Raw genomic sequence first — 10,789 nt, forward strand, 5'->3', positions numbered from 1 at the left:
CCAGGAGGCGGAGGTTGCGGTGAGCCGAGGTTGCGCCATTGCACTCCAGCCTGGGTAACAAGAGCAAAACTCCGTCTCATAAAAAAAAAAAAAAAAAAAAAAATTCTTACCTATCTTTGTTCTTCGTCTTCCAGCATGAAAATTGTCTTTCTCTTTTTTTCCATTGAGATATAATTCACATACCATAAAATCCACCTCAGATGTGGATAAAATCTGAGGTGGATTTTATGGTATGTGAATTATAAAATCCACCTTTTAAAAAATTATCTTTCTTAGTGAAAGAAAGATAAATAGACCTTATATAGTGCACCAGCAATCATGATACTGCTTTCTAAAAGCAATGGCCTCTTGCCCTTCTTGAAGGATGGCAAGGGTTCCAAAGTCAATGTAAAGAGAGAGAGAAATAGTCACAGCAGAAAGACAGAGGCAGGGAAATGCAAGGCACAGGCTTTGCCTAATCAGAAAGGAGTAGTTAATCCCTTTCAACTATTTCCTCTTCTGACTAGCTTGTCATTCCTTATTCACATTAAGCGATATTTTTTTCAAATGCCATAGGCTGAATGAGATACAAATTTATTTATTTATTTATTTATTTATTTATTTATTTATTTATTGAGACTGAGTCTCTCTCACTCTGTCACCTAGAGTGAAATGGTGTGGTCTCGGCTCACAGCAACCTCCGCCTCCTAGGTTCAAGCGATTCTCCTGCCTCAGCCTCCCAAGTAGCTGGTACGCCTGGCTAATTTTTTGTATTTTTAGTAGAGACAGAGTTTCACTGTGTTAGCCAGGATGATCTTGATCTCCTGACCTCGTGATCTGTCTGCCTCAGCCTCTCTAAGCGCTGGGATTACAGGTGTGAGCCACTGTGCCCGGCCCACAAATTTATTTTTTATGTAGTTGAGAGTTATGCTGCTCAGGCCCATTTTAAGAGTCTCTTGTGTTCTAGGTATTGTTATCTTTGGATATAATTTGTATCATGCATACAATTAAAATATAATCATATTCTAAATCAAAGGTCATATTTTGCTTTAAAATTGTGATGGAATTTTGTATAATTTTCTTTTTAAATTATTTGGGCCAGGTGGAGTGGTGCTCACCTGTAATCCCAGCCCTTTCGAGGCTGAGGTAAGAGGATTGCTTGAGCCCAGGAGTTTGAGCCAGCCTGAGCGACATAGCAAGACCTCACTGCAAAAAGGAAAGACAAAGAAAAAAATAAAACTGTGAGCAAGTAATGTTTATTTATTTATTTTTTTGAGACAGAGTCTTGCTCTGTTGCCGAGACTGGAGTGCACTGGTGTGATCTTGGCTAACTGCAACCTCGACTTCCTGGGTTCAAGTGATTCTCCTGCCTCAGCCTCCGGAGTAGCTGGGACTACAGGTGCCCACCACCATGCCCGGCTAATTTTTTTTTTTTTTTTTTTTGGTGCTTCAGCTGTTGTTTATTGATATACAGGTAGGCTCTATAGCAACAGGCCTGGAGGTGTTGCAGTAGTGGGGGGAAAATGGAAGGTGGAGTATTTGGTGTAGGACAGCTGAGTGGAGGGCAGGGACAGGTGCAAACTGGGGAGGCCCAGGGGGTTGGGGAAGCACGTAAGGGCCAGGGCCAGAGTCGGCTTAAATGGAACTGCCCTGTGTGCTAAGGCCCCTAGCCCTCACTGGCTGTTTCCTGCCCCTAGACCAGGGTTGGGAGTCCTCTGGGCATCCATTTTCTAAAGGAACTGAACAGAGCACACACAGGAAAGGAAGCTGTCACCCTCTTGCCATCTGGCTCCTGGGGCCTCCAGTCCGGCATTCCTCCTTCTTCCCTTGACTGGGTGGAGCCACATGATGGGCAGCCAGGCTCTGGGCGGTCCCACAGAGCAGGCTGTAAACACAGCCATGTTTCAGCGAGGCGTTTATCTTCTCTGGTGTCCCAGCCCACTAGTGCCACATTACAGCCCAGAGTGAGCTCTACAAGCATTGCTGGCCTAATGGATGGATTAGGGGAATGGGGTGGGGCAGGGGCTGGAGGAGGGGCTCTGGGGTCCATCACGGCACAGCAACAGCACTCATGGTGTTGGTGAAGCCGGAGCCAGGGCGCCACCCAGTCAGCACAATGACCACATCTCCCTTCTTGAAGCAGCCTCGGGCCTTGGCAACATTCATGGCCAAGTTCACCCGGAGGTCCACGTCCTCAGCCCAGGCCTCCTGGATGGGGTCCTTACACAGCCCAGGGAAGATGCCACGGTACAGGTGGGCCTGACGAGCTGTCTGGGGATTCCATGTCACAGCAATGATGGGGGCACGTGGGTGGTATCTGGCCAACTGGTGAGCATACCTGCCACACTTGGTGAGGACGATTATGGCCCCACTGCAGCACTTGAAGGAGGCCTCCATGGCACCCACGGCAGTGGCTTCTGTGGGGTCGCTGGTAATGGGCGCCAGGCAGTGGAGTTCCTCAAATAATTGCAAGTGGTAGATGGCGGCCTCTGCCTCACTGGCAATCAGGTGCTGCATGTGCATGGCCTCCAGAGGATAGTCCCCTTTGGCTGTCTCCAGACAGCGTGATACAGCCAGCTCCATCCAGGACTGCAGTGGCCACATCACTGCCCTCAGCCTGGGTGGGGCAGGGCCTCTTGATCATGCTCTCCAGCATCTGAGTGGCACAGATGACAGGCTTCCCAGCTCGGTTGCACTGCCCAGTCATCATCTTCTGAGCAAGGAAGACTTCTGCAGGAATTTCAATGCCTCGATCACCACGAGCCACCATGATCCCATCACTGGCCGCCAGGATTTCATCAAACCTCTGAACCCCCTCATGATTCTCGATTTTGCTGATTATCTTGATGTTCTTCCCCTTCTCTCCCAGGACCTTCCTAACTTCATGAACATCAGCTGACTTGTGGATGAATGACGCAAACACCATATCGACATCCTGCTCAACCCCAAACTTCAGGTCCTGGATGTCCTTCTCTGACACAGCAGGCAAGTCACAGCAGCCCCAGGAAGGTTCACACCCTTCTTGCTGCCCAAGGAGCCATCATTTTCCACCTCTGTCACTGGGAAGTCAGCACCTTTCTGCTTCACCTGGAAAGAAATAAACCCATCATCCACGTAGATCTTGCTGCCCACTTCCACCACCTTGCAGATGTTCTTGTAGTCCAGCCATAGGATGTTCTCATCACACTTTTCCATGTAGGTGTTATCCAGCATGATTTTGAGAGTGGCTCCCTTCTTCAGCTCTACCTCTGCGGTGCCGCTGCCCTTCATGAGGCCAGTTCGGATCTCGGGTCCTTTAGTGTCCAGAGCCACAGCAACGGGCCAGTAGAGGATGGGGTCAGAAGCAAAGCTTTCCGTGGCTGCGCACACATTCTTGATGGTCTCCGCGTGGTACTCATGAGTTCCATGAAAGAAGCTCAGACGAGCCACGTTCATTCCAGACTTAATCATCTCCTTCAACGTCTCCACCGATCGGGAAGCTGGGCCAATGGTACAGATGATGCCAGTGTTCCAGGCTGTGATGGGTGGTGAGTCAACGTCCAGGCGGCACATATGCTCCAGGAATGCGTCAGCCGTGGCTGCATGTAGCTGCTGGGTCTGAATGAAGGCAGTCCCTGCTTCACTATGGGGCTTTGACGTGGTTGCTGAGGTCCTCGGGTGCTGACGGACTCGGGCTACGCTGCAAACGTGAGGAGGTCTGTAGCCCCGGGATGCGCAGCTACTGTGCCAATTTTATTTTTAAGTAAATAAAATTTTTTTTTTTTAATTTTAAAAGATGGGGTTTCACCATGATGGCCAGGCTGGTCTTGAACTCCTGACCTCAGGTGATGCACCCACCTAGGCCTCCCAAAGTGCTAGGATTATAGGCGTGAACCACCACACCCAGCTTTTTTTTTTTTAAGTCAATAAATTTTTATTCAAGGGATTCCATGTTGTGATTTTTTCCACTGTCCATCAAAGTCACTTTAGATCATCTAAAGAGAGTGTCAGACTTGCAGAAAGGTTTAAAAAAAAAAAGTAAAAAAAGTAAGAGTTGGAGTGAAAAGATTTATCTTCAGGTTAGCCCTTTTTAATGAAACTGATGCTTATTTTAATCTACTTGTCCTGTTAGCCCTACATAACAATAATATAAAAGTAAATTTTACATTTCCAGAGATGATTGTACAGTGAGTGAACATGAATGAGTCCTAGAACCAGCCTGAGTTAACGGCTACACACAGACTGCAATCCACAAGGGTTATAATTCACAGGGGTTACAAGACAAGGGCAAAGCACATTTACATGATTCAAGAGATCTAGGCTACACTGCCCAAAAGACAATTTTAAAATCTCATTGATTACCGATGAAACAGCTATTAGAAAAAAAAGAATATTCACATGGGGCTCACATTATATTTGTATTGCATTTCTATTACAGTTAATCAAATATTCCGAATAGGCTGATTGCTAGCAAGGTAGCAGATAGCAAACCTACCGGGAAATTTTTTTATGGTCGTGTCCACAGCAAATGAGAAAAAGCATTCTAAAAGCCTTGGTAATGCCCAGCTAATTTTTTATTTTTAGTAGAGACGGGGTTTCTCCATGTTGGTCGGACTGGTCTCGAACTCCTGACTTCAAGTAATCAGCACGCCTCAGCCTATCAAAGCACTGGGATTATAGGCATAAGCCACCGTGCTTGGCGTAATGTTTAATTTATATTTGGTTGTTCCCCAAAATTATTCCATCTTGGGAATTTATATAGAATGAAATAAAAATCTAACTTTCAAATCTTTTTCAAACATAATAAACTTCTTCTGGATATTAATTATTTTATTTGTACTTTTTAAAACCAGAACATTTATTGCATTACTAATCATTGAAATTCTTAAGATGAACTGGATGCAGTAACAGCTGCCCTCTTGGGTTTAGGTGTAGTTCCTTCACAGGATCCATGCCTGAATCTGCGGTATACAATTTTTAGGTGCCTCATTCGACCAGTCCTGGTGGTATTTCGTCTTTTAGCCTTGGCACTCCAGTTATACTTTCTCTTGTGCTTGGCAGGGTAGCCACATTTGCCACAGGTCGACTTTTGAAGGTGGTAGGCCTTCGAGCCATAGCGGTGGCACAACATGTGCGTCTTACTGCGATGCTTTCCAAACGATGACGTTGCCTTCATCATCTCACTTCTGTGGCCGAGACCAGAGAGCTGGATATTAATTTCATAATGAATAAACTCATGCTCCATGTGTAGACATATACTTAAGAGCTTTATTTCAGAAAATCAATTGTGCACAAACATAACTTTTGTTTTAATGTTAGTATTAATTTTTTTTTTCACTTCAAGGCGATCCCAGAAGTGTTTAAAAAGTTAAACACAGTATATTCACATAGTAAACAAATCAATCAATCGATCCAGGAAAAAGTGTAAATAGAAAAGTAAATTATTTTTTCTATCAGCCAATCCCTTACTCCAGAGTTTAGAAGCAACCACCATTGACAGTGTCTTGTTCATCCGTCCAGAAAATTTACATTCATACTCTACCATAATACAATACCAATTGTACAAAAATACAAAGATACCATTTGTACAAAAACACAAATTTGTATAAAATTATATTTTTATCCAAGAGTTACAGTATTATGCGCATTGTTATATATCTATCACATTGTTTTCAGATATTGCATAACATTCCACAGGATGAACTATAATGAACTGAGCTAGTGTCCTATAAACATAACTTTTTGGCCAGGTGTGGTGGCCCATGCCTGTGATCCCAGCACTTTTGGAGCCTGAGGCGGGTGGACCACCTGAGGTCGGGAGTTTGAGACCAACCTGACCAACATGGAGAAATGCTGTCTCTACTAAAAATACAAAATTAGCCGGGTGTGGTGGCATATGCCTGTAATCCCAGCTACTCTGGAGGCTGAGGCAGGAGGATCGCTTGAACCTGGGAGGCGGAGCTTGCAGTGAGCCAAGATCGTGCCATTGCACTCCAGCCTGGGCAACAAAAGCAAAACTCTGAAACTCCATCTCAAAAAAAAGAAAGGAAGGAAGAAGGGAGGGAAGGAGGGAGGGAGGGAGGGAGGGGAGGAAGGGAGGAAGGAAGGAAGGAAGGAAACCTAGGGATTTATGTGAGCCCATAATTACAGGAACTAGCTTCACTGGGAGAGGAAGCAGTGCTAGAGAAATCCTGTGAGGACACAGTATTTAAACTGCTACCTGAGGGACGAATAGAATTTAGGTGAGCAATGTGTGCAGAGTGCCACAGAGAAAATCTGAAAACACCATGTGAAAGAGTCATGTGGCAGGAATAAACTTGCCATGCTGGAGGAACAGTGAAAAAGCTGAGGTGGCTGGAACAGGAAACAGGAGGGAGAGTGCAGGTAAGCAGGGAACACATCACACAGGCAGTAACTAATGCTCTTTTCTTTTTTAAAATGATTACTGGACAGTAGATGAAAGAAATGAAAACACACTGTTGGGGAGAATACATCAAACATCATTTCTTTTTTTACCCATTTTAGGTTCTTAGTTGAGACACTTGAAAACAATAGTCAGATTAACAAAAGAAAAACAAGTTTATTAACATGCTGTACCCAAATGGGAGAGGTCTCAGTTCAAAAGTATTTCTCTCTCCAGGCAGTGGCTTAGGGACCTTGTTTGAATATTATTTTAAACAAAGAGCCATGAATTTTTTTTTTTTTTTTTTGAGACAGAGTCTTGATCTGTCACCCAGGCTTGAGTGCAGTGGCATGCTCTCGGCTCATGCAACCTCTACCACCTGGGTTCAGGAGATTCTCGTGCCTCAGCCTCCTGAGTAGTTGGGATTATAAGCATGTACCACCATGCCCAGATAATTTTTGTATTTTTAGTAGATACAGGGTGACGCCATGTTGGCCAGGCTGGTTTCGAACTCCTGGCTTCAAGCAATCCACCTGCCTCAGCCTCCCAAAGTGCTAGGATTATAGGCGTGAGCCACTGCACTCAGCCAGAGCCACGAATCTTACATGGTGATGAAACAAAGAAGAGTATGTTAGGCTTCCAAAAGGCAGGAAAATGTGGGAAGGTAAATTAATGGGAAGAGTAAAGATCCGCTAGCACCGCTGTCTCTGAGCTGTTTCTGAGTTGATGAAGGCAGAGTTAGGAAGGGCAGTGTGCCCACGTGTTTTAACCTTTTAATTTTAACTAAAATCCCTAGTATTTTAGAGAGAAATATTTTGGTTTCCTTCAACACCCTAAATTTGTTTTCTGCAAGGTAATTGATCAAAATGCTTGAGATGAACAAGTTATCTTTCCTTTTTTTTTTGAGATGGAGTCTTGCTCTGTTACCCAGGCTGGAGTGCAGCAGTGCCATCTCAGCTCACTGCAACCTCAAGTGATTCTCCCCCCTCAGCCTCCTGAGTAGCTGGGACTACAGGCTCGAGCCACCATGCCCAGCTAATTTTTGTATTTTTAATAGAGACGGGGTTTTACCATGTTGGCCAGCCTGGTCTTAAGCTCCTGACCTTGTGATCCACCCACCTTGGCCTCCCAAAGTGCTGGGATTACAGGCATGAGCCACCATGCCCAGCAAACCAGTTATCACTTCTACAACCAAATTATATCCCAAATCCATCCACTTCCCCCTTTCTCCTCCCTAGATCAAATCACCACCATCTCTCCCCTGGGCCACTGCTACTGGTCTTGTTCTCACTTTTACTTCCCACAGTCCATCCTTTATACAGTAGGTAGAGTGATCTAAAACCTAAATCGGACCACTTGAATTCTTTGCTCAAAAATCCTTCAATGGCTTCCCATTTGTCACAGGTTGAGTTTTCACAGATGCAGAGATTGAGTTTTGGATTCAAGATGTTATTAAGGTTTAACATCTGTGAAAGAAGAAAGAGAAATCTGAATTAGACAGAGGAGGAAATAAGTGATGCAGACCCAAAATAGCTTTGGCCCACCCAGCAGGGAGCTCTGAAACAAGAATTGTCCATTAGAATTGTTCGATTAAAATGACTGGGGCTTTATAACCCTGATCACTTAGTCTCCAGATGTGGTCTGCTCCAAGAAGGGTATATCCTTAAGCAGTGAGGCTCTCTGTGTTTGACGCAGATCCTGAAAGAGCTGTTTGCTGACTACATGCTTCACATCTGGGCATCAAGTCCTGCCTTAAAGGAAGATGTGGATGGTACATCTCTTGTCCATCTCGCCACTGCATTTGGAATAACAGGCCTTGCCAGGCATGTTGCATGAGTCTGTAGTCTCAGCTACTGGGAAGCTGAGGGTGAGGACTGTTTGAGCCCCAGTGTTCCAGGCCACAGTATGCTATCACTGCTCCTGTGAACAGCCACTGTACCTTACCCCAGGCGACACAGGGAGACCCCATCTCTAAAAAAAATAAGTAAGTAAATAAAAGAATTTTAAGACCTTACAGAATCTAGTTTCTGTCTACCTTTCCTCTACTTGCCTTTGTTCACATTTTGCTCTAGGTACACTGCTCTCCTTGTTTCTTGAAGCCCATTCCTTCCTCAAGGCCTCTGTGCTTGCTGTTCCCCTTGCCTGGAATGGTATACTCCCAGTCTTCACATGGTTAGTGCCTTCTGAAGTTATGTGCCTTCCTCCTCATTTAGTGTTGCTCCATTTCACTTTCCTCATAAAATGATCTGAATTTTTATTTATATCTATCTCATCAAGTAGAATGTAAATTTCATGACAGTCTGGGTATGGTCTATTTTTTTTTCAACTGTTCTAACCCCACTCAGTACCTAGAATATAGTAGACCACAAATATTTATATTGTTTTGTTTTGTTTTGTTTTATTAAGATGAGATCTTGCTCTGTGCCCAGGCTGGAATGCAGAGGTGTGATCATAGCTCATGGCAGCCTCAAATTCCTGGGCTCAAGTGATCTCTTGCCACAGCCTCTCAAGTAGTTAAGACTACAGGCTTTACCACAACACCTGGCTAAATTTTTTTTTTTTGGGGAGATGAAGTTTTGTTCTTGTTGCCTAGGCTGGAGTGCAATGGTGCCATCTTGAACCTCGTGGGTTCAGGCGAATTTCTCCTGCCTCAGCATCCTGAGTAGCTGGGATTACAGGCATGAGCCATCATGCCCAGCTAATTTTGTATTTTTAGTAGAGAAGGGGTTTCTCCATGTTGGTCAAGCCGGTCTCAAACTCTTGACCTCAGGTGATCCACCCACCTTGGCCTCCCAAAGTGTTGGGATTATAGGCGTGAGCCACTGAGCCCAGCCTCTTTTTTTTTTTTTTTTAAGTCGGAGTTTCTCTCTTGTTGCCCAGGCTGGAATGCAGTGGTGCCATCTCAGCTTACCACAACTTCCGCCTCCCGCGTTCAAGCGATTCTTCTGCCTCAGTCTCCTGAGTAGCTGGAATTACAGGCATGCGCCACCATGCCTGGCTAATTTTGTATTTTTAGTACAGACAGGGTTTCTCCATGTTGGTCAGGCTGGTCTCGAACTCCTGACCTCAGGTGATCCACCTGCCTCTGCCTCCCAAAGGGCTGGGATTACAGGTATGGGCCACCACGCCCAGCCGAATTGTGGTTTATTATTCAAGCAATGAACTATTGTACAGCAATGAGAGTGAGTGAACTACTGCTATCAGAAACATGAAGAAACTTCACAAAGATAATGTTGAAAGAAATAAACCAAACACACACAAGAATATACATTGCATGATGCCACTTGTATATATATTTCCAAACTAGCCAAAACTATTCGGTGGTATTTTTTTTTTTTTTTTTTAAGATGGGGTTTCACAATGATGGCCAGGATGGTCTTGAACTCCTGACCTCAGGTGATCCACCCACCTCGGCCTCCCAAAGTGCTAGGATTACAGGCGTGAGTCACCTCGCTAGGCCTATTCAGTGGTATTAAGTCAGGACTGGTTCTCTATAGGAAGGCGAAGGGGGCATGAGGTAGGCTTCCGAAATGCTGGTAATAGCTTTCTTGACCTGTGTAGTGGTTATACAAATGTGTTTACTTTGCAATAATTCATTGATCTTTGATGTGTGCACTTATGATTTGTGTACATTTTATATATGTATTATATGTTAATTTTTTTTTGAGATGGAGTTTTGCTCTTGTCGCCCAGGCTGGAGTGCAATGGCATGATCTCAGCTCACTGCAACTTCCACCTCCCAGGTCCAAGCGATTCTCTTGCTTCAGCCTCCCAAGTAGCTGTAATTACTGGATGCGCCACCATGCCCGGCTAATTTTGTATTTTAATAGAGATGGAGTTTCATCACGTTGGCCAGACTAGTCTCGAAATCCTGACTTCAGGTGATCCACCCACCTTGGCTGCCCAAAGTGCTGGGATGATAGGTGTGAGCCATCATGCCTGGTCAATTATGTGTTAATTTTAAAGTTAAGAGTGAAATAAACTTGAGAGATTTATTTAACTAAAAACTCATGTGTAGTTGCTGATTTTCAATAAAATAATTTTCACATTTTGCCAGTTAGTATCACAGTTCCTTGTCATTTGGGGTAGTCTTGATATGTTGAAGTAGTTTCTTTTGATTTTATTTCACGGTTTTTATTATAATGCCTACTGAATACACTATAACACCTATTGCTGCAGGGATGGGGGGCGAGGGGTATTTTCATGTGCTGCTACTGAAATATAAAGTGTTACAGTCTTTTTGGAAACCAATCTGGCAACAGCTATTATTTTACTTTTTTTTTTCCTAGCAAACAATATTCTATCACAACAGCTATTATTTTAAAAATACATACACCGGCCGGGCGCGGTGGCTCAAGCCTGTAATCCCAGCACTTTGGGAGGCCGAGGTGGGTGGATCACGAGGTCAAGAGATCGAGACCATCCTGG

At 44.5% G+C, this 10,789-nt stretch overlaps 2 protein-coding genes and 1 non-coding gene across 4 annotated transcripts in view; all 3 read right to left on the minus strand.

The window, feature by feature from the left end:
* Positions 1-1,424: 1,424 nt before the first annotated feature.
* LOC108301202 (pyruvate kinase PKM-like) lies at positions 1,425-3,702 on the minus strand (the record flags this gene model as incomplete). Its single annotated transcript, XM_037737026.1, is given in 3 exon segments — positions 1,425-2,533; positions 2,535-2,973; positions 2,976-3,702. Coding segments are annotated over 3 exon segments (1,671 nt in total), but the record flags the coding sequence as incomplete, so codon positions are not given.
* A 700-nt stretch (positions 3,703-4,402) lies between these two features.
* LOC119470508 lies at positions 4,403-4,523 on the minus strand. Its single transcript, XR_005199415.1, has one exon. It is a non-coding gene; the product is annotated as a small nucleolar RNA SNORA32 (small nucleolar RNA).
* Positions 4,524-4,798: 275 nt separating this feature from the next.
* The window catches only part of LOC108301204 (60S ribosomal protein L37-like), a 69,850-nt gene continuing 63,859 nt past the window's right edge, over positions 4,799-10,789 (minus strand). For both annotated transcript variants that reach the window (XM_037737029.1, XM_037737028.1), the window contains 2 exons: positions 7,719-7,827; positions 4,799-5,146 (listed from right to left, as the gene is read on the minus strand). In XM_037737029.1, the coding sequence (XP_037592957.1) occupies positions 4,844-5,137 (294 nt within the window). In that variant the 5' untranslated portion in view covers positions 5,138-5,146; positions 7,719-7,827 and the 3' untranslated portion in view covers positions 4,799-4,843. The remainder of the gene's footprint in view (positions 5,147-7,718; positions 7,828-10,789) is intronic.

Source organism: Cebus imitator, unplaced genomic scaffold (genome assembly GCF_001604975.1).
Source record: "Cebus imitator isolate Cc_AM_T3 unplaced genomic scaffold, Cebus_imitator-1.0 Scaffold32, whole genome shotgun sequence".
Taxonomy (NCBI): Eukaryota; Metazoa; Chordata; class Mammalia; order Primates; family Cebidae; genus Cebus; species Cebus imitator.